Here is a 26,455-nt window from a genome sequence, read left to right as displayed (position 1 = left end):
GTTGGACAAAGAAGAGCTATTTGACGTGATCTATTTGGATTTCCTGAGGGCATCTAACAAGGAGGCTGCTAAATAAGATAAGAGAGGAAAACATGGTGTTAGGGGCAAGGTACTGGTGTGGATAGAGGATTGGCACACTGGTAGAAGGCAGTAGGGATAAAGGGGTCTTTTTCAGGATGGCAGCCAGTAACTAGTAGAATTTTGCAGGAGTCTGTGCTGTGACCACAACTATTCACAATAGATGTTAATGATCTGGACAACGGGATGGAGGCATTTGTTGCTCAGTTTGTAAATCACACAAAAATAGGTAGAGGCACAGGTGGTGTTGAGGAAGCAGGGAGGATGCAGATGGACATGGGCAGATAGGAGCATGGGCAAGGAAGTGGCAGATGGAGTGAAATGTGAGGTTATACAGTTTGGTAGGAAGAAACTGGAAAATGTTTTGGTAATCCATAGCACAAAGAAATAAGGAGTCCGAGTTCAGGATTCTCTTAAGTTTAACATGCAGATTCATTTGGCACTTAGGAACACAAATGCAATGTTAGCATTTATTTCAAGAGGGCTAGAAAATATGAGTATAGATATATTGCTGAGGCTGTCTCAGGCTCTGGTCAGACCGCATTTGGAATATTATCATCAGTTTTGGGCCCTGTATCTAAGAAAGGATGTACTAACATTAGAGGAGGTCCAGCGGATGTTTACAAGAATGATCCTGGGGATGAAGGACTTGTCATATGAGGAACAGGAGCAGTTGAGGACACCAGGTCTGTACTCTGAGGGATTTAGAAGGATGGAGGGGGGGTTGAATCTGATTGAAACTCTCAAAAAATACTGACTGCCTTGAATAGAATGGATGTAGCAAAGGTGTTTCCACTATTAAGAGAGACTAGGACCAGAAGACGCAGCTCAGAGTGAAAGGATGACCCTTTAGAACTGAGATGAGGAGGAAGTTTTCAGCCAGAGGGTGATAATTCTGTAAAATGCATTGCTGCAGAGGGCTTTGGAGGCCAAATCATTCTGTCTGTTTAAGACAGAGACAGATAAGTTCTTGATTGGTAAAGGGATCAAGGGTTACAGGACGAAGGCAGGGGAATGGGGTTGAGAAACATCAGCCATGATCAAATGGCTGAACAGACACAATGGGCCAAAAGGCGTAATCCTGCTTCTGTGTCTTATGGAAGATATTGGGTTGAAATATTATATCAGGAGGAAAGGAAAATGCACACTGAACTGAGCTTTAGTGACAAGTTTCAGAAATAGGAGTCTCATGGGGAATTTCCTGAATAGGTGCTGTTTTCAATGGCTGCAAGCCTTCAACATTCAATGCAAGTGGGAATAATTAATGGGGCAATGGTAAAGTAGGATTAATGTCACTGGACTAGTAAACGAGCTTTCAAGACATATTCCCCCTCTGGCTTTGTGAGTGTACCTACAGTACACAGTCTGCAACAGACCAATGAAGCGGCATGGTGGCTCAATGGTTAGCACTGCTGTCTCACAGTAGTAGGGACCCCGGGTTCAATTCCAGCATGAGGCAACTGTCTGTTTGGAGTTTGCACGTTCTCCCTATGTTTGTATTGGTTTTCTCCAGATGCTCTGGTTTCCTCCCACAATCCAAAGATGTGCAGGTTAGGTGAATTGGCCAAGCTAAATTGCCCATAGTGTTCAGGGACATGTATGTTAGGTGCATTAGTCAGGTAACCGTAGAGTAGCAAGGTCAGGAAATGGGTTTGTCTGGGATACTTTTCAGAGGGCCAGTGTGGACTTGTTCGGTTGAAGAGCCTGTTTCCATACTGTAGCAATTCTGTGATCTTCACTATCATGTTCTCAAGGGCAAGAAGGGATGAGCAGTAACGACTGGCCCAGGCAGTGATATCCATATCCTGTGAGTGAATTTTTTAAAAATGTTCTGAAGATCATGTTGAATTATCACTAAATTTAATTCATTAATCGAAAATTAAAACAAGACTCACCCCAGTTTTGATTACTGTGGAACTACAATATATTGTTGTAGCAACCCATTTGGTTCACTAATATCCTGTAGTGAACAATACCTGCTTTCCTTTGCTGGACTGGCAGGTATGTGACTCCAAGTCAACCACATTAAGGTTTGTTTTTAACTTCTTTTCATTCACATTGTACGGGCATCACTAGCCAAGTGAACACTTATTGCCCACACCTAATTAGCTGGAGAATGTGGTGGTGAGCTGAAGCAGTCCTTGGGATAGAGATCCTCCCACAATACTATCAGATCCTGTAATGGCTTAGTCAGATACTCTGTAGAAGGGGAAGGCCAACATTTGTTGGCCTTATCAGCTATGCTTGTATAAACATAAGTGAGTTGCACAAATTTGCTTGAGCCATTCAAGATGTAATTAAAAACACATTCAAGAATATTGAATTTGCTCATCCTGTTTCAAACCAGTTATTCTGCTCAGCTGTCAGTAAGTTCTACAGAGGCCTGTGTGTGAAAACTACCTGAAGGAGTTTCTATTTGAATAATAATTAATATCATAGAATCTAGAAGCATTTAGAACTTAATTATTTTCAATTATTTTGGTTTGAGTTCCAAAATTTACATTTTTTGTGTTCGCTGCCTTTTTCTCATTCGAGTCCAATTCAGATGAATTGTATATGGTTTGATGTGAAGTACAGACACATAAACAATCAAAGTTTTTCATTTTCTGCCTTCTAGGAAAGCCAGTAGCTGTCACCCACAACAGAGGCCATGGTCACATGCCTATCCGATCAAACACGAACCAACAGTTTGAAATGCAGTATTACCAAAAGAAGCTAATGAAAGGTAAGATAGGTGAGGAATTATCATTCTTAGAATGTGTATTCCTGTTCTGTTAATTCAACAAAATGTGTAGCTTTTAATTATTGTACATGTCAAATTTTGTGATTTCTCGTTGTATGTGGTAATAATTGAAGGAATTTTGGGATTATGTTTAAGTGTTAATTTCTAAGACAATTTACCCAAACAAAAGCACTAGAAGGAATTCACTAGGATATTGCCTGGGTTGGAGTGCTTAAGCTATGAAGAGAAGCTGTGAAAGTTTTCTTCGGAGCAAAGAAGAATGGGGGGGATCCTGATAGAGGTATGTAAGATTGAGAGGTGTGGATTGGTTGGGTAGAAAGCAGCTGTTCCACTTAGTTGAAGGGTCAGTAACGTGGGGGCACACTTTTAAAGTGGAAGGAAGGAGGTTTAGAGGGAATTAGAGGAAAATATTTTCCACCCAGAGGGTGCCTGGGAGAGTAGTTGAGACAGACAATCTCAATCTTTTTAAAAAGTACTTACATGAATTCTTGAAATGTCATAATATTTAAGACAGTAGATCTAGTGCTGGAAACTGATATGAGTACAGAGTTAACGGAGTGATGGTGCAGACTTGATGGACTAAAGGACATCTTCTGTCCTGTATAATTCCACATAATCAAGCGTTAAAGTTCAACAGAAGTGAGTAATTCATGAACACATCTCTTTATTCATAAAAGCACTTGGAGAAACCAGGTATTAAATAGTGAGAAATTTGTCTGTTTCGTGACAGGTTTGATTTTTATTCTATGTTTCAAATGAAAATAATCAGTTGAGTTATATAATAGGTGTAAGATCTACTATCACCATTGGCTTCTTGACAATAAAAGTTGAATGCCATCCTTTTGTGCTGTGAACACCCTGGTACCATGTTGTTTTACATGGACATTTGTTTCCAGCTGTGCATGCAGAGATTAAAAATAGAAACACTGACAAGTTTATAAGCAGAAATGTAAAGTTTTCCTTTGCACACAATAGTTTTCTCACTGTATACCTAATCAACAATATTACACTCATCCAGATTTAATTTATTTTAAACTGTTGTCCTATTGAAGAAAAAACTGTAGCATGAAGCTCTTGGAGTTGGCACCTTATTGGCTTTATCAAAAAGTACAGGAATATGTCGCAAAATTCCATTCTAGTATCCCAGGCTTAATATATTTTATCTTTGAGTGATTTTGCATAGAACATGTATTAATCAGAAAGTGCGGAGAATGAACCTGTTTGAAAATACTACTGGGATGGGTATGGGGGTTGATTGTGAAGCCATAATGCCAGTGTGTGTGGTTATTGATTTGCTTAACTTTGGCCCGTAGCTTTTATGGCATTTTAATTTATGGGAGAGAGACATGGACATAACTCAAATCAAATGTAAGATTAGCATTGTACATTTCATTATTTTTATAGAAGAGAAAAAAGTGCCTGAGAAGTTAGATGGCAGTACCTGGGAGAATCCAAATCCTGCCTGTGTGAATGGTACTAGCATGGATGTGATGGCCTTGTCAATGGCAGAAATTGCATCCTGTAGCTATGAAGCAAGGTAATAAAATACTGGTTTGGAGATGCCTGTGTTGGACTGGGGTGTACAAAGTTAAAAATCAACAACCACCTGATGAAGGAGCGGCACTCCGAAAGCTAGTGCTTCCAATTAAACCTGTTGGACTATAACCTGGTGTTGTATGATTTTTAACTTAATAAAATACTGGTTTGATTCACAAGATATTTCTTCTAAAAATGTGTACTTTTATGTTTGTGTATTTCATTTTCTGTGGCTTAGATCTTGAAGTGATAACAATAAAACATTACACCACTGAAACTGTTAACTTTGAGAGTCTGTTCATTTGCAGAATGACTTAAATTCAGGTTTTGTTGGTGATTCTACATTGTTCCAAATGGTGCACTGTAGAAGTCCCCATGGACTGCTACCTCTATTGCAGCTACATTCTGATGAATCATCAATTTCTCTACATTGTTAACCTTACTGTAAAAACTCTTGAACATGTGACATTTTTGACTGGGGTGTAATTGTATTTTTAAATGGTATTTTAATTTCATAGATTCATTGACCACTCTCATAGCCCTGAAAAGGTGGAAAGGTACCATCTCGTAATTTTAAATCTGAACCTAAGTGAACAGAACTCTGGTGTTCCACTTGGATGTTGTAAAGATCAAAAGTATCTGGAAGTGTAGACCATCAGTTGGACTTAGAAAATTGGAAAAAAAGGAAGATATTCTTCCTTTAAAAGTTTGCATTTAATTTTATGAAAGATCTTCTTGCTAATTACAAGTATGTATGTCATTGATTTTATCGTTCTTCTACTACAGACGGATTGGAATTAAGAATGGCATGTTTTTTGGACAAGCAAAGCAACTGTGCCCTGAACTTCAGGCTGTCAGCTATAACTTCAAAGCCTACAAAGAAGTGGCATCAGTTTTGTATGAAACACTGGCAAGGTATTGTTGTTTATTCTTGCATATAAAATTAATGAAAATTACTATTTTAACAGTGAATTAAACATTGCACTAAATAAATCACGATTAGTCAGAGCATGAAATAATACATTTGCTCATTTTCTGCTTCCCTGTGACTAAATTATATTTGTTTTCATTTCTATAAAGGTTGTTATCTCTAATCTAGAAGGTCAATTTTACATATTGCACACCTGCTTACCAATATATCTGCTGTGCAGAATTGCATGTTTTTTAGTTGTATACCAAATCATAGTGCCCTAATTACTTCTAGGTAAAAGTTCTATTTTTTATGTATGTTTGTTTAAGTGATGTAGATGTTGCTGGTTCAACCAACACTTATTACCTGTTCCTTGAGAACATGGTGAGGAGGTTGCATTCCTGAACTGCTGTACTCCATGGAGAGTAGATACACAGTACTGTTTGAAATAGGGTTCCACTATTTGAATTCAGCAACAGTGTGGATTAACACTAATTTACTTCTAAGTCTGAATGGTATGTGACTTGGAGGGGGACCTGCATGTTTGTGGAGCGCCTCTCCCTTCTAGGTAGTAGAGGTCATGAGTTTAAAGGGCACAGTCAGAGTAGCCTGATGAATTTCTGCAGTGCATCTTGTAAGTACACCCTGCTGTCACTGTGTATCAGTAGTGGAGGGAGTGAATTTTTCAGATTATGGCCAACTGTGTGGGCTGCTTTGTCCTTGCTGGGGTTGAAGGTTTTGAGTGTTGTTGAAGTGGAATGCATCCAGGGAAAAGGAAAGTATTCCATTACACTTCTAGCTTGTGCATTGTAGATAACGGGTAGGTTTCAAGGAATCAGAATTACTACTGAATTTTCAGTCTCCGACTTGTAGTAGCCAGAGTATTTATGTAGCTCTTCCAGTTCAGATATTCGTTAATGATAATCCCCAGATGTTAATAGTAAGGCATTCGGCACTGTTAACGTTGTTGAATGTCAAAGAGCGATGGTTAGTTTTTCCTTATTGGCAATGGTCATTGACTGGCATTTGTGTGGTGCAAAGACTACTGGCTTCTTTTCAGCCCAAGCCTGGGTGTTGTTTAATTCTTACTGCATATAGACCCAAATTGTGTAAGTATCTGAGGGGTCATGATTGATGCTGAACATTGTGCAATTGTCTGCAAAAGTCTCCACTTCTAACGTCATGATGGAGAAAGATCATTGGATGGTTGAGTTTAGAATGCCATTGTGAGGAATTCTTGCAGTGATGTCCCAAACAGAGAATCAGAACCATCCTCCTTTGTTCTAAGGTATGACTCCATCTAGTCTTCCCCATATTGCCACTGGTTTCAGTTACCCTTAATGTCATACTCAGTCAAATGAGTCTTAATATCAAAAACATTCACATCGCCTCTGGAAATCAACTTATTCAATCATTCAACAAGGTCAAGAGCTGACTAGCCTGAGCAGAACCAAACTGAGCATCTGTGAACAGGTTATTGTGAAAAAGTGCTGATTGGCAATACATTCAGTGACCTCTCCTTCATTTTGATAGAGTACATTGATGGGGCAATAATTGACTGAGTTGAATTTGAACTTTTTTTTAACAGACAGGGCATATCTAGAGTTTCTTCGAAACTTTTCAGGTAAATCACAGTATTGTCACTATACTGGAACATTTTGGCTAGTTCTCGAGCACAAGTCTTCAGTACTATGGCTGACATTTTGTCAGGAGTTTGCAGTATACATTATGTTCATCCACTTCTTGCTATCATGTGAGTGAATGCATTTGGTGAAGACTAGTTTCCGTGCTGCTGATCATTTCAGGAGGAGACCAAGACGAATCATCATCTCAGTACTTCTGGCTGAATGTGTTTGCAGTGCTTCAGTATTGTCTTTTTCTTTGTTGATATACTCAGCTCCCATATTATTGAAGATGAGAATATTTATGGATCGAGCTCCTCCAATGAGTTTAATTGCCCTCCAGCATTGATAGCTGAAATTGACAGGACTGCAGAGCTTAGATCTGATGTGTTGGTTAAGGAAGTGCTTAGCTCTGTTTGTCGTATCCTACTTTTGCTGATTGGCATGAAAGTAGACCTGTGGTGTATCTTCACCAGGTTGGCATCTCACTTTTGGGTGTGTCTAGTGCTGGTCCTGGTGTCTACTACTGTATTCTTTGTTGAACCAGTGCTGATCAGATATGGCTGATAAATTTTGCTGATGCCACAAAAATAGTTAGCAAAGTAAGTTGTGAAGAGGACGTAAAGAGACTGCAAAGAGTTATAGTATAATATAGGAGAATGTGAAATTGTTCATTTTTGTCAGGATAATTTAAAACAAAAGTTATCTGAATAGCAAGAGATTGCAGAGCTCTGAGATGCAGAGAGATCTGGGTGTTCAAGTCCACGACTGTCAAAAGGTTAGCAAACAGATGCATCAAATATGAGGAAGGCTAATAGAATGTTATTGTTTTGTTGCAAGGAGACTTGAATACAAATGTGGAGAGGTTATTTGCTTGAACAAAAATTGGCATGGATGAGTCCCCTTCTGGAGAAATGTGCATAGTATTTGTCTCCTTATTTAAGAAGGGGTGTAAGTGCATTGGAAGCAGTTCAGAGAAAGTTTACCTGGAATTGACAGGTTGTTTTATGAGGATTGGTTAGAAAGGTTAGGCTTGTATCCACTGATGTTTAGAAGATAAAGACACTGATTGATTGATTTAAAAGTATAAGATCATTTTGTCACTTGCATAAATGATTTGGATGTGAGCATAAGAGGTACAGTTAGTAAGCTTGCAGATGACACCAAAATTGGAGGTGTAGTGGACAGCAGGATCTTGACCAGATGGGCCATTGGGCAGAGAAGTGGCAGGTGGAGTTTAATTCAGATAAATGCAAGGTGCTGCATTTTGGGAAAGCAGGACTTATAGACCTAATGGTAAGGTCATAGGGAGTGTTGCTGAACAAAGAGAGCTTGGAGTGCAGGTTCATAGCTCATTGAAAGTGGAGTCGCAGATAGATAGGATAGTGAAGAAGGCGTTTGGTATGCTTTCCTTTATTGATCAGAGTATTGAGTGCAGGAGTTGGGAGGTCATGTTGCGGCTGGACGGGACATTGATTAGGCCACTGTTGGAATATTGCTTGCAATTCTGGTCTCCTTCCTATCGGAAAGATGTTGTGAAACTTGAAAGGGTTCAGAAAAGATTTACAAGGATGTTGCCAGGGTGGAGGATTTGAGCTATAGGGAGAGGCTTAACAGGTTGGGGCTGTTTTCCCTGGAGCGTCGGAGGCTGAGGGGTGACCTTGTAGAGGTTTACAAAATTCTGAGGGTTATGGATAGGGTAAATAGTCAAAGTCTTTTCCCTGGGGTCGGGGAGTCCAGAACGAGAGGGCATCGGTTTAGGGTGAGAGGGGAAAGATATAAAAGAGACCTACAGGGCAACTTTTTCACACAGAGGAATGAGCTGCCAGAGGAAGTGGTGGAGGCTGGTACAATTGCAACATTTAAGAAGCATTTGGATGGGTACATGAATAGGAAGGGTTTGGAGGGATATGGGCTGGGTGCTGGCAGGTGGGACTAGATTGAGTTGGGATATCTGGTTGGCATTGACGGGATGGACTGAAGGGTCTGCTTCCATGCTGTACATCTCTATGACTCTATGACTCTATCCTGAGGGCAGTGGATGTGGAAAGGATGTTGCATTTTGTAGGCGGATTCATAAACTACTGAAAACTATTTAAAAGTGAGGGGCTGTCGGTTGATAACCAATGAGCATTCTTTTATCATAGAGTAACTACGGAATACATTTAATTAAAAGATGGCAAAGACTCCGGTCACCACACTACCAGAAGGATATGGATGCTTTGGAAACGGTGCAGAAAAGGTTTACCAGGACGTTGCCTGGTATGGGGGGAGAGGGGGTGGGTTAGCTATGAAGAAAGGTTGAATAAACAGGGTTTGTTTTCACTGGAATGTAGACGGTTGAGGGGTGACCTAATTTTTGTAAGATTGTGATTGGCCTGGATAGAGTGCAAAGTATGGTGCTTTTTCCTGGGGTGCAAGGGTCAATAAATAGGGAACACAGGTTTAAGGTGTGTGTGTGTGTGTGTGTGTGTGTGTGTGTGTTGGGGGGTGGGGGAGTTTAAAAGAGATGTATGAGGCAAGTTTACGACGCAAAGCGTGGTGAGTGCCAGGGACGCGTTGGTGGAAACAGAAACAGTAGCAGCATTCAAGAAGCACCTGGACAAATGCATGAATAGGAAGGAAATGAGGGATGCTGATCTTATAAGTGAAGACAGTTTTAGTCTAGAAGGGCAAAATGTGTCAGCGCAGCCTTGGAGGGCAGAAGGGCCTGTTTCTATGCTTTTTTTTGTTTTTGTTCTTATTCACAGTCTTCAAATATTTGTAAAGCAGTGGATGATCGATTATTTGTAAGTAAAGGGGTGGGAGGGATTGGTCGAGGCAACTTTTAAGAAATAAAGTAGTTAAATATTGAAACAAATTATGCAAGTTTTGGAGGGAGAGAATGACAGTGAGGCTGATTTTGAATTTGTCTCCTGCAGAACTGACCCATTCCTCCTACATTGTAAAGCCTATGGCTCTTTGTGTTGTGGTGTGTTCTGTAACCTTTTAAAAATTATTAGCTTAAAAACTGCTTTAAATTGAGGTGAAAATATCTGTAGTTACAGCCTAGAAAATGATAATCTCTTTGGGGGAGGCAGTGACATAGCAGGTATTGTTACTGGACCAGAATTAATGTAGGAGTGGCACCTGATAAACCTCCCTTTGACTTCATGAATGAAGCTCCAGGCAGTATGTTTGATTCATATCTAGCTGGTACATGTGCAGGTGTGAGATTGACTTAGCATGGTAACATACAGCAAGCCCTTCGCTGATAACCATGAGAAGCTGTCTAGCTTAATTAAACTGCAAGACAAGACAAATGGCCTGTGTGCCTTTAAGTTTTAACTGACGTAGCAAGGTACTAAAAGGCGAGCAGCGATGCTGTGAATATCGAAGAATGCACAAATTGAGTAAGTGCTAAGAGAATGAGCGAGGATCCTTGTTACGTTCCCTGGTCAAATCCATGAGAAAACTGTATCTTTGCTCAAAACGTCCTGGCAGCAGCTTTGTAATGAAAGGTACCAATGTGTTCAAGCACAGTGTTGAAATGTATGTTTGTTGGAGATGTGCCATTTCGCACTGAGATTGATACATGTCAGATGCCAAGTCCATGGATGGGGATTTGGTGAGTTCAGTTGCAAACAATGTGTGTGTCCTGAAATGCTGGGGACTGAACCAGGATGGAGGTTCACAAAAGCAAAGAATGAACTGGAATCCCCAGGTAACCACTCTGACACTCATGCTGCCACCTAGTTTCTATTCAACACTTGGAAGAATGGGAAACTGCATACGTGAGGTGAAGTTAACTAATAATATAATATAATGATGAAAAGTGCAAATTGTCTGCTGACTGGTGAGAATCTCATCTCACCACTCAAAAAATGGTTAGAAAATTGATGTTTTTGCTGTCTGTCCAGATGCTGTTCACTTGGAATATTCTATCCAATGTTACATTGCAATTGGATCCCCTCGGCCTATCTCTATTTGTGCTGTTAGTTGTCCATCTTATGAATAATGTGTGCGTTAATATAAACAGTCTCTAGTTTTTTTTATTGCTATTCTTTCCAGGACCACCCTTGCTGATGTACTATTTTGGTTGACCTTTCTGTTGAATCCAGTTTGTGTGTGCCTTTATCCAGATGGCCAAACTGTAGTATTGACTTAGGATATCTCTTTAGATTAATCAAGTTTTCTTCATTTGCCCCTTGTTCTCCTCTCCCAGTTGTTAAGCTGAACCCACAGCCCTAGTTACACAATTAGAGAGGATGCTGTTTTGTCCCAGTTTTAAGTGGAGCCCATTCCAATGAAACAACTGTCTTTCTTTAGTACTGTTACCAGATTACCATGAGTAGGAACATTGTATTTTAATATTCTTTCCATATCACTCTTTGAGCCATGCTCGTTATTTTTCGAATCAACATTGTCCGATGCCAATTAGCACTTGACTCAACTTGTACATCTTTTGATTGCAAACTTTCCAGTGACTTGAAAAACATTAACAATCATCTTTGGGAATTATGATCCTTCTCTCTAACTTTACAATATAGTGAGTATTAGTATTTTTATTAGCCACCTTAATTTATGTTGAGCTCTCCATAGGTTTGCAAACATATATCTCTTTGTGGGGTGCATTTTTTGTGGTAAAAACTTTGCTACCTTGGGTCTCTTTTCCACAGTAAGCTCAGAAATTTTCTATTCATGGAAACCAGAAATGCTTTGTAGTCTGTCCTGCCCATAGAACACCATGGAACACTTAGGAGTATAACCAAATATGATTCTCAAATCTTTTCCACAAGTTTAGGATATTTTTAGATTTCTGAAATGTCCCATTTGCGAACCTATATTTGGTATGAGTGGAATAAGACACAACAGAATTTCAGCTCAGTAAAGGCAGCAAGCTTCACAGTAATGAAAACAAAAATCACCAGTAAAAGCAATTAATTGTATAACTAATTTGTATACAAGTAAAATATTGGTGATTTGAAAAAATTGTGGAATTCTTATGACATGAAGAACCCAACTTAATAAGTTAAATCTTCCAGAAGTTGATCATTCATTAATATTTAGAAGTTGTTCTCTTTCGGACAAATAGTTTTTTCAAAGATTATTGTTTATAAAGTAGAAAATTGGACAGATTTATAAATTGTAATTTTAATTCTATTTCAAGTTTGTTGATGGAGGAATTTCAATCCTAACAAAAGTAGCACTGGGACAGTTTTTCAACATAAATCTTTAGCCTGTGTAATTTTCAAATTTTTAATCATTGTCTTCATTCTTTATTCATTGTTGTTATTTGTCCCCATTCTTAGTAAATCATTTGAAATAATTTCACTGCCTTTTCAGACCACCCACCTATGTTTGTTTACTTGTCCTCTTAAACCATTCAGATTTGTTTAAGTGCGTTACTCCAATGTATTTAAGTTTTTGGTTTACAGTTATTTCTGTCCCTTGGGATAAATTAGGACTATGAGTCAATTTATAGTTTTCAAATTCATAATCTGACATTGCACTCCATATGGGTGATCACAGCACAAGTAAATGTTATTTACTTTTTATTTAACAAAGGAATTAACTAGAAAATTGTGTTTCAAAATTCGTGGAAAAAATTAAATGAAAAACAAATCCTGAAAGCAAGTAAATTAGAAAATCTGCAGCAGATTGGTGCATGCTAATAATTTATTTTCCGTCCTGACTGACTGAGTTCTGAGTAAGAGATTTTTTTTCAAGTCTAAACTAACTTATTGTATGAATGCAGATCTTTTTGAACTGAACTTTCTTTGAAATTCTAATTGGATTTCAAATGTGGTTGGAATACTTATAAAGTTCTCCATGGTCTGTGGAATAAAATTTATATACTTTCTAGATGGAATGAATTGATAAGTGTAGAAGTCTTTGTCAAATTCATTTTTGAACTTTGGTTAGGTGTTATTTACAATATTGTGTACAATCTGGTTATTATAATAAAAAGTCAGTCATATACATATGAAAATGGGATATTCAAAAGAAACTTATTTCACTACATACTGGTTGAAATGTGGAATTTCCTACTGCAGGAGGTAGATGAAAGGAAAAATATAGAAAAAATTGAGGGCTATCTAGATTGCTATATGAGTGAGAAGAACATAGAAATTTATGTTAATTACATTTTGACGAGAATGGACAAGAGTACATGAGTACAATGCGAAACTCTAGCATGAACTTGTGGACCCTGTACAACCTGTTTCTTTGCAATTCTAGGAGGCATTAGCACGGTACAGATATTAATAATTCATTATACACTATTAGTACTTGCAAAGAAATGCAGTTATAAAAACCAAATTCATTCAAAATTTGATAAAACTAAAGTAAATGTAATCAATATATTATATTTTTCATTGACTTCAAGTGCAGGTTTAAAAAGGTCATTTGAGTTTTACCTATTGATTACATGTTCTGCATGGTTGAGAGTATGGTGCTGGAAAAGCACAGCAGACCAGATAGCATCCAAGGAGCAGGAGAATTAACATTTCGGACACGAGCCCTTCATCCGAAACATCGATTTTTCTGCTCCTCGGCTGCTGCCTGACCTGCTGTGCTATTCCATCACTACACTCTCTACTCCTATCTTCAGCATCTGCAGACCTCACTTTCTCCAATGTTCTGCATGGTTGTTTGTGTTATGACCATTTGATGATGTATAGTTAGGTGAGATAGATGCAAGAGGGAAAAGAGTTGAACAACATTTTAAACAGAGGCTTTATGATAAAGTCATTCATTTTACTGGTTCTTGTCTTAAGTATTTTTATATTGACTCTGTTTTGAGAAATCAGTGGTAGGGAATTAAACATGTACTTGCGTTTTAATCGCCAATTGCTAGCATCAAAACAAGAGTAATTGGAACCCAACATGGTACAGGTTAAATGCAACTTGTTCACACCATGTGATCTTTCCGAGCAAAGAATGCCAGTCTAGTGTGAAGATATAGTGGTTTTGCTCTGTGGACCTTCAATCATTAACGCCTTAGTAAAGACTATCCAAATTAATTTCACTTAAAGCTTCTATCTGTTCGAGAAAATAAATTTGCATCTTAACTGTCTCTTCTGGATTGCAACCTGAATCCCAGCAATGAACAAAAACATCTGTTACATTTGTTTAGTTTTTTCCCCACTGTTCCAAAGCTTGACTCATTTCCTTTGTCTCCTCTGCATTTAGCTATACATGTGACATTGAAGCTGTCAGCTGTGATGAAGCTCTTATAGATGTAACCGCAATTTGTGCTGAAACTGGATTGACACCTGATGAGGTAGCAACTGTGATTCGCTCTGAGATCAGAGAGAAAACAAAATGCACTGCATCCGTTGGAATGGGTATGTAGTTAAGTAATACGAATTGTGCCTTTAATTTGCGTGTGAAGTTGAATGTTCACAGCATTTCAATTAAGAATAGTAAGATATTAAAATGAGTTAAAATAGTAAAATTATACATTTCTAAGAGGTAATGCACTAAATATTTTCTAGATAAGAGGTGCTCAATACGGTGAGATCAACTGGAATGAGCCACTCTACTTTTGACATTACGACATTAAGACATCATCTGATTTGAAATGTATGGAATTTTTAAAGAGCAACAGAAACTGAGGCTTCCTCTCCTGGTGAAGGAACCTACAAATAGACGTTATAGTCTCAGGATAAAGGTCTGGATATTTAGGACTGAGATGAGAAACTTGGTTGCTCAGCCAGGTATGAATCTCGAGACTTGTGTATCTGAGAGCTCTGGTTGCTTAGTCAATAAATATGTTCAAGACTGAGACTGCTAGATTTTCGGCACTAAGACAAGAACATCTGTCAAGAAAGAACAGTTGAATTTCTTTTGTTCATGAGAAGTGGGCATCAGTGGCAAGGTTGGCATTTCTTGGCCATTCCTTATTGCCCTTGAGAAGGTGGACATGAGTCACCTTCTTGAACTACTGCATTGATGTGGTAAATTGATGTTGAAGGAACAGAGATCTACAATATAGACATGGAAAACTGTGAGTTTGAGTTGATTGATGACTTTTTGTGCCAATCGCCCTTTTTCTTAGGTGAGAAAGGTCAAATGGTTGGATGGTTTGTCAAGAAAGCCTTGACAGGTTGAAGCAGTGCATCCTGAGAATGATCTACACAGAAGCTAAGGTATATCAATGATTGAAGAAGTTAATGTTTAAGGTGATAAATGGAGTGTCAGTCAAGCAGGCTGAATAGTGTGGAGCTTCTTCAGTATTGGTGGAGGTACACTCATCCAGTCATGTGGAGAGTATTTCACCACAGTTCTAACTGGAAAAGCTTTGGGTAATTTTTGAGCTGCTCTTGTAGTGACAATGTTTATGTTGCTAGTCCAGTTAAACTTATGGTTTATGGTAGCCCCTTGAATGTTGATGGTGGAGGATTGAGTGATTTGGATGTGAATATAGGAGGTATGGTTAGTAAGTTTGCAGATGAAACCAAAATTGGTGTAGTGGAGAGCCAAGAAGGTTACTTTCAGAGTACAATGGGACCTTGATCAGATGGGCCTCTGGAGCAAGGAGTGGCAGATTGAATTTAATTTAGATAAATATGTGGTGTTGCATTTTGGCAGAGCAAATCAGGGCAGACTTATGCATTTAATGGTGAGGTCCTGAGGAATATTGCCAAACAATTGCATCTTGAAGTGCAGGTTCATAGTTCCTTGAAAGTGGAGTTGTAAGTAGAGATGATAATGAAGAAGGCGTTTGATATGCTTGCATTTATTGGTCAGTGCATTGATTATAGGAGTTGGGAGGTCATGTTGTGGCTGTACAGATCATTGGTTAGGCCAATTTGGAATATTGTGTTCAATTCTAGTCTTCCTGATCTAGGAAGGATGTTGTGAAACTTGAAAGGATTCAGCAAAGATTTACAAAGATGTTGCCAGGGTTGGAGGGTTTGAACTATAGAGAGAGGCTGAATAGGCTGTATTCCCTGGAGTGTTGGAGGCTGATGAGTGATCTCATACAAATTTGTAAAATTCTGAGGGAGATGGATAGGGTGAATAGCCATGGCCTTTTTCCCAGGGTAGGGGAGTCCAGAACTAGAGGGCACAGGTTTAAGGTGAGAGGGGAAAGATTTAAAAGGGACCTAAGGGGCAACTTCTCTTGTGTAGAGGGTTGTAATGAGCTGCTAGAGGATGTGGTGGAGTCTGGTACAATTACAACATTTAAAAGGCATCTGAATGATTATATAAATGGAAAGGCTTTAGCGGGACATGGGAGAAATGCTGACAAATGGAACTAGATTTATTTAGGATATCTGGATGTAAGTTTACTTGCTGAGGCGGAAGGTTTGTTTTCAGACATTTCAGTACCACCATACTAGGTAACATCATCAGTGAGCCTCTGGTGAAGCACTGGTGTCATGGCCCACTTTCTGTTTGTGTTTAGGTTTCCTTGGGTTGATAGTGTCATTTCCTGTTCTTTTTCTCAGAGGATGGTAAATGGAGTCCAACTCTGTGTTTGTTGATAGAGTTCCATTGGAATGCCATGCTTGTCAAAATTGTCGTGCATGTTTCTATTTGACGTTCTAGGATGGATTGTTGTCTCAGTCGGAGTAGTGTCCTTCATCATCTGTGTGTAGGGATACTAGTGATAGTAGGTCATGTCTTTTTGTGGCTAGTTGATGTTCATGTATCCTGGTGGCTAGTTTTCTGCCTATTTGTACAATGTAGTGTTTGTTACAGTTCTTGCAACGTATTTTGTAAATGACGCTCGTTTTGCTTGTTGTCTGTATAGGATAATTTAAGTTAATTAGCTGCTGTTTTAGTGTGTTGGTGGGTTTGTGGGCTACCATGATGGCAAGAGGTCAGAGTAGTGGATATCTGGTTAGCATGGATAAGTTAGACCAAAGGGAGTGTTTCCACACTGTCCATTTCTATGAGTCAATGACTGAGTGACGGTAACATCATTGAATGGCAATGGGAAATGGTTAGACTCTTTCTTGTTGGAGATGGTCATTAGATTGAGCCTGACAGTTATCCAGGTCTTGCTTTATGTGGAAGTGGAATGCTTCATTATTTGAGCAATTGAAAACAGAAGTGAAACCTATACAATCGATAGTGAGTTTCTCCACTTCTCTTATAAAGGAGGAAAGGTTATTGATGAAGTAGCTAAAGATGGTTACCAAGGCCACAGTGCTGAAGGGTTTTGGTCAAACAGACTTTGTCAAGGGGGAGATCATGTTTAATGATTTGTAAGGAAGTGAAGGATGAGCATAGTGCAACTGATGTTGTCTGGATTGACTTCAGTAAGGCTTTTGACAAGGTCTCGCATGGGAGGCTGCTTAAAAAGCTAAGAATTCATTGAATCCAGGATAATTTGGATCTAAAATTGGCTTAGCTGCAAGAAGAAGTGAGTGATGGTCAATGTTTTTATAACTGGAAACTTGTGTCCAGTGGTGTATCTCAGAGTTTGCTTCTGAATATCATGCTGTTTGTTATGTACATGAATGATCCAGATGTGAGTGTAGGATGTGTGATCAGTTGATTTGGAAATGGCATGAAAATTGGTGGTGTGGTAAATAATAAGGAGAAGCCTTAGGCTACAGGGTGATATAGACAGGTTCCTCAGGTGGGCTGAACAGTGACAAATGGAATTTAACCCTGAAAATTGAGGGATGTATTCGGGGAGGACTAACAAGGCAAGGGCGTACAGGTAGGACCAGGGGAACCTTGGTTTGCTTGTCCATAGATCCTTGAAGGCAACAAGACAGATTGATAAAGTATTCTTACTTTTTATTAGTCAATGCACTGAGTACAAAAGTGAGGAGAGTATAATGGAGCTGTAGGCACAGCTGGAGTCCTGTGTGCAGTTCTGGTCACCACATTAGAGGAAGGATGAGATCCCACTGGAGACGGTGGAGAGGAGATTCATCAAAATGTTGCCTGTGTTGGAGCGGTATAGCAATGAAGAGAGACTAGATAGGCTGGGGATGTTTGCCTTTGACCAGAGAAGGTTGAGGGGGGAATCAGATACAGAGAAACTTTTCCCATTAAAAATCAATAAGAATTCGAAGATAAGGTGCACAAGGTTTCGAGGGATATTAAGGAAATTTTTTTCAAAGATTTATGTGTATAAGGAATTCACTGTATAAAACATGGTATTTAAAAGAACATTTAAAACACCACAGGCCAACTGCTGGAAAATAGAATTGGAATACATAGATGCTTGATGAGCCATATGAACACTTATGGCCCATAGGCCCTTTTCAATGCTGTAAAATCTCTGATTCTGTGACTGCTGCAGCAGTGTTCTGGGATCAATAGTGTTGGCTTCCATCAGCTACACTCACCTTCCTTTGTGTTAGATATGACTCAAGCCAGTGAAGAGTTTTCCTTCTGATTCCCAGTGATTTCACTTTTACTAGGGCTCCTTGATGCCACACTCAATCAGATGCTCCCTTGATGTCAAGGGCAGTCACTCTCACTTCATTTCTGGAATACAGCTACTTAGTCCATGTTTGAACTCAAGGCTTCAAGATTGAGAGCTGAGTGTTCTTCAGAACCTAATCTCAGCCTCGGTGAACAGGTTGTTGGTGAGTAAGTTGCCCTTGATGGCATTGTCAACAACATTTTCCATCAGTTGCTGCTGATGAGTGTGAACTGATGGCGCACTAATCAGATGGATTAAATTTGGCCAGCTTTTTGTGGATGATACATCTGGGCAATTTTCTACTTGTCTGACTAATTACCAGTGTTTTCGCTGGACTGGAACAACTTGATTAGAGACCATTGCACATTCTGGAACATGTCTTCACCATAGCCAGGATTTCATGTGTTCAGCAATCTCTTGATGTCACGTGATACAAATCCAATTGGGTGAAGATTGATGATGTCTGGAAGAGACCAAGATGGATCATTCACTTGGCTGTTCTAGCTGAAAATAGTAGCAGATTCTTTATTCTTGTTTTTTTCATTGACATGCTGCATTTCGCTGTTATTGAGGATGTAGGTGTTTATGGAGGTAATGCCTTCAATTAGTTATTTGATTGTTCACTATCATTCACAACTGAATTTGATAAGACAGCACAGCTTTATAATCTTTTGGTTCACATATTGACTCTGCTGTTAAAATATTTGTATTCCTTGTTCTAGCTTCCCAAGATATTGGTATACCTGGCACTGTATCAGGCCGTTCCACGCTCCTCATTGAATCCTTACTCGATGCTATTGATAAAATGGGAAAATGTTAGACCAATGGTTTACAGATTGTGGTGGAAGTGATTCTGCTGCTGCTGATTGGTGCCTGATGAGTTCCCAATTTTGAACTACCAGATGTGTTCTGTACCTGTTACATTTAGAATAGTTATAATGCTACACAACACAATAGAAGGTGCCATTAATGTGGAGATAAAACTTTGTCTTCTCTGCTAGCTTATGCTGTCATGAATATATGTATCTATGGGAGTTAGGTTGGTGAAGAGGAACTAAACTAGCTTGCTTCTTGTGGTGTTCTCTACCTGTTGTAGGCCAGGTCTGGCTGTCATGATGTTCAGGACATGGCCAACACTACCATATGGTGCTACAGAGCTACTCCTGGTGATAAACATTGAAGTCCCTCACTATAGTATACTCTCCTCAGTACATCTTACAAGTGGTGTTCAAGTTGGAGTGGTACTGAAGAATGGTTGTATATGTTAATCAGCATAACAGATAAATTAGGAGCAGGTTTAGTGCACGCAGCCTCTTGAGCCTGTTCTGCCAAACAATAAGATTATGACTGATCTGATTATTTCACATTTCGAGGTACCACAAACAACCTTTCATCCTCTTGTTAATCAAGATTCTGTATTCCTCTGCCTTGAAAATATTCAAAGACTCTGTTTCCACCACCTTTCTAGGAAGATAGTTCCAAAGACTTCCTGCTCTGTGAGAGAAAAATGTCTCCTCAATATTCCCTGTAGTTGTGTTTGTTGCTGTGTGGACCTTGAGGTCAGTGACTTCTAGTTTCTGAAAGCCCTACAAGGGGCTCTGTGTCTACATTGTCAATTCCTTTTAGCATCTTTTATACCTCAATCAGATTTTTTCCATTCTTCAAAACGCTGGAAACATAAGCCTAAATTGTTCAATCTCTTCTCACAAGATATGCCTTTCATCTTTGGAGTTAATCTAATGAACCTACTCTGAACTTTCTCCAATGGAATTACATTCTTCCTGATGTGAAGGGACCAAAACTGTGTGACCTATACAGTTGGAACAACATTTCCCTGCTTTTATACCCCATTCCTTTAGGAATATATACCGAAATTCCCTTTGCCCTTATTACCTAGCGCAAACTAGTTTACTGTGATTCATGTGTAATGACACCCAATGTACCGTTCTCTGCACTGAAGCATTTTGAATTTTCTTTCCATTTAGACAATAAGTTGCTTTTACATTCTTCTGACCAAAATAGATCACTTCTCATTTATCCAAATTCTCTGCTTTATTATTTAGCCAAGCCTCTGTTCACGCTAATATATTGCCCCTAATTCTGTGTGATCATAGCTTGTGTACCTTCTGTGCTGCACCTTATGAATGCCTTCTCGAAGTAAAGATAAAATAGATCTACAGGACCTGCATCATCCACTTTGCTTGTTCCATCTTTGGAGAACTCTAGCAAATTAGTCAAACATGATTTGTCCTCAATAAAACCATGCTGGCTGATAGATTGCATTTGCTCTTTCCAAATGTCCTCTTGCAACTCACTTAATAATAAATTCCAACAATCTGCTAACAATAGATTAAACTAACTGGTCTATAGCTTCCTACTTGCCGCCTCCCTCTTTCGAATAAGGGTGTTACATTAATGTTTTTCCAATTCACTAGAACTTTTCCAGAATCCAGGGAATTTTGGAATGTTATAACCAGTGCTGTCTCTGGTGCTACTTCCCTTAAGATACTAGGATGTAAGACATCAGACCTGGAGACTTGTCTGCCTTTAATCCCAATTGTTTGCTCAGTACTTTTTTCCTATTGAGGTGATTGGTTAAGGTTCCTACTTTTTTATAACCTCTATATTTCTTGTCACTCTAGGAATGGCTTCAGTGACCTTCACTGGGAAAACTGAAGCAAAGTATTCTTAACTTGCTATTGTTGAAAAGTTTCCAAAATGTTTAATCAGTTTTGAAATTAAAATTTTAGTTCATTTGTTCATTATTACATCAGCTTTGATTGCTGGTGTGTGGTGAGATTTCAGAGATTGATTTAGCTTGGGTATTGGAATAGATCTCAGTGCCCTGACCCAGATGGAACATGATCAGCCAGTGCCTTAATACTATCCAGTGTCTGATGCTGGAAATTTTATGTTTAGAAGATAGAACAGGGTTGAGTTTGTTGTCTTGTCCTGGAATAAAAACCACTCACTGTCTCAATTTATGCATGAAGCATAAGGTGGGCTGATGCTTTTAAGAGAGGAAAGCACAACCACAAAATTAACTAAGATGTGAAAGATTTTTAAGAGTTGCTTTCCTGATGAGTACTATAATGCTTTGTTATTGATGTTTTGAATAGGATCAAACATTCTGCTGGCCAGAATGGCCACCCGTAAGGCCAAACCAGATGGACAGTATTATTTAAAACCAGAGGAAGTTGATGATTTTATCAGAGATCAACTTGTGAGCAATCTGCCAGGTAATTCTGAGTGTTTAATGTAGATAATTTTGACAATTGACTTAACTTGGAAATGCAATCAACCCTAAAAAGTGAACTTGAATTTATGTAATGCTTTTATAATCCAAAGCATTTATTAGTCAATTAAGTGCTTTTGTAATCACTATCTTAATAAAGGAAAATGCAATTGCTAATTTGCACATAACTTGTATTAATATAGTTCCTTTATAGTAGTAAAATGTTCCACACACTTCCAGAAGCAAGCTTGATCAAAAAAGTAGATCTTAAGAATGGCAAGGTGAAGGGCAGAAACATTAAAGAAAGGATTTCCAGCTTCTGGGCAGCAATATTGATGACCACCAATTGGGGGTCAGTTCAAAATGGGAAAATACAAGGAGTCAGAATTGGACAAGTGCATGGATGGTTAAAAGATTCTAGAACTGGAGAGGGTTACTGAAATAGGGAAGGCAAGCCACTGAAGAAATTTGTAAACGAGGAGAATTTTAGAATTGAGGTGTGGCAGGGCCAGGAAGCACCATTTTGCATAAGATAATATTTCTGAAGGGGTTAATGTTATTGTTATATAGGCTCTACTGATATCACACTTAGTAGATGGTGACAAAAAGTTCTCCTCTAGCTTTCAGACAGGTATTTGTACCACTCCCTAAGCTAGTAATTGTGCCTGACCAAACGTAGTTATATAATTGCAATCAAACAATGAAAACCTCATTGTTGTCTAAGCACAATGCTTTTTTAATGAATATTTCATAGTTATGCATCTTCTGCCACTAACCACTAGATGGACCCAGGACACAGGAGGATTTGTGATAGTAAGCTGTTGCAAATGATCTTTACGCAATGCCAAATACAGGTGGAAGTGACAAATATCTCAAAGGTCCAGCATCTAGAAAAGTACCACTTAATAAAAGTAGTGCGGATCTGATCCCAACGATGAAAAAAAAATCCAGAAGAGACAGAAAAAAAATCAATTTGAGGCAAGTGAGTTTAGCCCTTTCAGAGATTTACGATTAAAGAAGACAGTTAATCAGTAGCTGAAAAGCAATTTTTGCCAGAGAAAGCAAACAGCATGCCATGGAAGCAGCAGAAAGGTGAGCTCGCCACTCAAAATGCAGTGAGACAAGAGAGTTGGCTAGTAGAAGAGACAGAAGCTAGCCATATTTGGAAAATACAGGTCCTTAGCAAAAGAGATTCTCTAAGGAACAACTGAATGATCCAGGAGATAAAGTTAGAGGTCAAATGGTCCTCCCCCCAAAAAATTCAATAACTATGTGAAAAATAATGCAAAGCCCAGAAAAGGGAAGCAGCCAAGTGTAAAAGAGATGCTCACGATGAGCACCATTGCAGTTGGCATTAGGCTTCAAGAGGCAAAGCTGCAAAGAGCAGTGAAAGGGCCAGAAAAGAAATGTAGACCCCTGGCTATGCAATCAAGAAGGCCTCAGAATTTATTCAAGATGAAAATGAGAAAATTTAGAGAAATCTACTGGGAGAGTTTAGCAGAAGAAAAGTCAAAAAAAAACTTGAAAGGTCCACTGTTCGTTATTTAAACCACAATTTTGTCAGGAAAATTTATAAAGACCATGATAAATGAATTTTATTTTGTGTAGACGAGACATTCAAATTATTAAATTTATACAGAGGATATGTTATTTTTTGAGCAATATTTATATTAATTAAATATTGAATGTGAGCATTCTTTTTGACAGAAGTGATCAGGACCATAAAATAGTCAAACTCAGGAGCTATAAATGATTTATTTGTTTATCTGGCAAGGTATCTGGCAAGTTCTGCAATATGATATAAAATATTTTTCTCATCACACTGCCCTCTCCATTTTCAGCTTAAATTTATATTGCTACTTCTCTTTGTATTTAGGAGTTGGAAGGACTTTAGAAAATAGAATGGCATCCATTGGTGTTAAAACCTGTGGAGAACTCCAGCAGATTTTGATGTCTACGCTTCAAAAGGAATTTGGGCCTAAAACAGGTCAAATGCTTTACAGATTCTGCCGTGGTCTAGACGATAGGCCAGTTCGAACAGAGAGAGAACGCAAATCTGTATCTGCAGAGATCAACTATGGCATCCGGTTTAGTCAGGTAAGGTACTCGTGAATATTGTTGTACTTTCTCACTTCAACTGGAGTTTCACGTGTATACACTTTGGTTGCAAAACTAAGCATAGATGGAAAGGTGGTAACAACCAGTTGAAATGAGAAAATGTGACTTAGTCTAACACTTTTTTCTCTTTGTTGGTGTAGGCATACTAGTACCCTGATAATTTTGTGTTTTCCTTTGCAAGAAAAAAATGTATGACCTGTGCATACTTTGTGTGATAGAATAGCTACAATTAGAAGCTCACCTAATCAGAATCTCAAAATTGTACTTTTCCTCATTACTTATGATCGATCCAGGCAAATAAACAAAAAGCATGAAAGTGGATCAGTAATGTTGTATATTGTTTACATCGGAGTCCGTGTTTATGTATGTCAGTGAAGAGCTTCAGTAACAACGTATAGAAAATATCCAAAGGCACTTCACAGGGCAATTAAAGAAACAAATTAAATAAAACAAAGATCTGCAGCAAAAGGTATTAGAACAAATAACAAAAGCTACATTAAATTTAAAGGAGGATAGTGAGCTAAAGAGAGGGAGTTAGGGAAGATTTTCTTTATTCTGTCATTGCTGACGGTATTTTTGCAACTTTATACATAGTTGAGAATTTAGAAGGTGCTACTGTAGGAACCTTGATGACTTTCTGTAGTGCATCTTGTAGACAATGCAAGCCGCTGCAACTGTGGATGCCATTTTCAAGATAGTGGATGGATACTAATCAAGTCAAGAGGTGTTGGTTACCGCAGCATTCCCAGCAATTTGTAGCTATACCATCTATTTGGCTGTCCTAGTTTAGTTTCTGGTAAATGGTCATGGTCGCCACCTCCACCTCACACTTCCTATGAAGGCTTGATTCTCTGATTGGAGATGCCTTTCCCTGGCTTGTTGGCGTGAATGTAAGTTACCGCTTACATTCAGTTGAAGCCTGAATAATATCAAGTGTAATATCCAATAATATGGACATTATCAGGAACTGAGGAGTAACAGTAAAGTCACCATAGTCCTACTGGACCATAGGACTTCACCCTTAATAGAGAGGTGATTGGTGGTAATTTAACCTGAGGGTCGCTACACTTCAAGCATAGGGAGAATTTGAGAAGAAGAATTCTCCATGATAACCTCAGCCAGTGTGGGATTCAAACCTATACTCTTGATGTTGCAAACCAGCCATCCCTGTCTGAGGAGTCAAATAGTACTGAACATTCTGCAGTTATCAGTGAACAGCCTCTTTTCTAACCATGTGGTGTAGAGAAGACCATTGCTTAAGCAGCTGAAAATGGTTCAGATGGTTGACATGCTAACATCGCAACAATCTTCCTTTATGCTAGGTATGACTCCAAGCTGTGAAGAGTTTTCTCCTCAATTTCCATTGACTGTATTTTGCTAGAACTCCTTGATACCTTTTTTGGGGAAAATACTTGATGTCAAGGAAAGTAATATTTATCTTGACATATGGGTTTAGCCTATTTTTGCCCAAGTTTGGACCAAAGCCTTAATGAGAGATTAGGACTGAGGTGGCTGAAAGCGTAGCTAACAGTGGTAGATCAATTGATGTGAAGGATTCTTAAGAAGTCTTGATTAATGGAAAGCAGCTATCTCCGGCAGTGGTGTGATTGGAGGAGATCCAATGTTATTTCTCAGATTTTTGCTCTCCCAGCTTGTATTGTAAATGTTTCCCTCTTATTTCTCACTCACAGCTTCATGCTGGCATTCCTCTAAATACATCCTCTACAATTTTCATAGTAGCAAAATTGCCTTATCCAAATTCTCAAAGAATAATCTTTGTAACAGTGAACACAAAATGTTGGATAACAAGTTGAGTTATTTGTGCAAGAAGAGGCTAACAAACACTGGAAATGCTGGAGAAACTCAGTACTCTAGCAGCATTTGTAGAGAGAAAAACAGTATTAACGTTTCAAGTCCAGTCACACTCCAGTGAAAGAGGCGAAGTTGAGTTTTTGCCAGGATAACCTGGATCCAAGCATGGACAAAGGAGTTGAATTCTAGAGGTGAGTATGACAGCCCTTGAGATTAAGGCAGCATTTGAGCAAATGTAGGATCAGCGACCCTGGCAACGTTAGATCAGTGGAATTTCTGAGAGTGGATGAGGGCATGGGGAGATTAAGGGTGGTTACTGTGCTATCCAGCAGAAAGGAAGGAGTTTGTGAATGTTGGAGGTTAGTCCCCTCCACTCTAGATTGTTGCTGCAGGATCACCTTGGAACAGTGTTTAGGTATAAACACTGTGTTCCATCAATGACATCACTCCCATCATAAGGTCAGAATTGGGCTGTCTCTGATGATTGCACAGCATTCAATGTCATTCTCAACCACCCAGGTAATGAAACAATTTTTGATTGTATGCAGCAAGATTTTGCTCCATTAATGGTGTTATGGATTAGGCCAGACACCCTCAAAATTTCTAAGTAACTTTGCCAGTTGTTTTAAGCAGGTGTAATGTGGATATTCCAGGAAGAATGCAGCTGATCAAACCACTTATTTTTAAACAAAATAATTTATTTACAAGATTACCGAATGAAACAAAAGAGAACAGAATACAGAATATTTTAACGTATCCGAAAATCCAACTGATTATACTTAATGATGCTGTTCCAAATACTTGTAACTATTCCTCTAAACACCCCTTGGCGCAAAAGGTAAAATCCAACCCAGGGTCTTACAGGAGAGATTTCAGAGAGAGTGGGGCATCAACATGGACCTGCTTCTTTGTGTGCAGCAGCTTTTAAAACTGCCTGACTGTTTTCAGTGACTAGCCAGACCAAACCAGAGAAAAGCTGAGCTCGGAGAACTGGCTACTTCCCTTTCATTGTACAAGTGTTTTT

At 38.8% G+C, this 26,455-nt stretch overlaps 1 protein-coding gene across 3 annotated transcripts in view; it reads left to right on the top strand.

Moving 5' to 3' along the window:
- The window catches only part of rev1 (REV1 DNA directed polymerase), a 139,228-nt gene that overhangs the window by 50,727 nt on the left and 62,046 nt on the right, over positions 1 to 26,455 (top strand). For all 3 annotated transcript variants that reach the window (XM_060826630.1, XM_060826629.1, XM_060826631.1), the window contains exons 8-13: positions 2,696 to 2,803; positions 4,226 to 4,358; positions 5,144 to 5,272; positions 14,063 to 14,217; positions 21,386 to 21,505; positions 23,378 to 23,598. In XM_060826630.1, the coding sequence (XP_060682613.1) occupies positions 2,696 to 2,803; positions 4,226 to 4,358; positions 5,144 to 5,272; positions 14,063 to 14,217; positions 21,386 to 21,505; positions 23,378 to 23,598 (866 nt within the window). The remainder of the gene's footprint in view (positions 1 to 2,695; positions 2,804 to 4,225; positions 4,359 to 5,143; positions 5,273 to 14,062; positions 14,218 to 21,385; positions 21,506 to 23,377; positions 23,599 to 26,455) is intronic.

Source organism: Hemiscyllium ocellatum, chromosome 6, assembly GCF_020745735.1.
Source record: "Hemiscyllium ocellatum isolate sHemOce1 chromosome 6, sHemOce1.pat.X.cur, whole genome shotgun sequence".
NCBI classification, from domain to species: Eukaryota; Metazoa; Chordata; class Chondrichthyes; order Orectolobiformes; family Hemiscylliidae; genus Hemiscyllium; species Hemiscyllium ocellatum.
The sequence above is the reverse complement of the archived record's forward strand: the minus strand, read 5'-3'. Positions and strand labels throughout refer to the sequence as shown.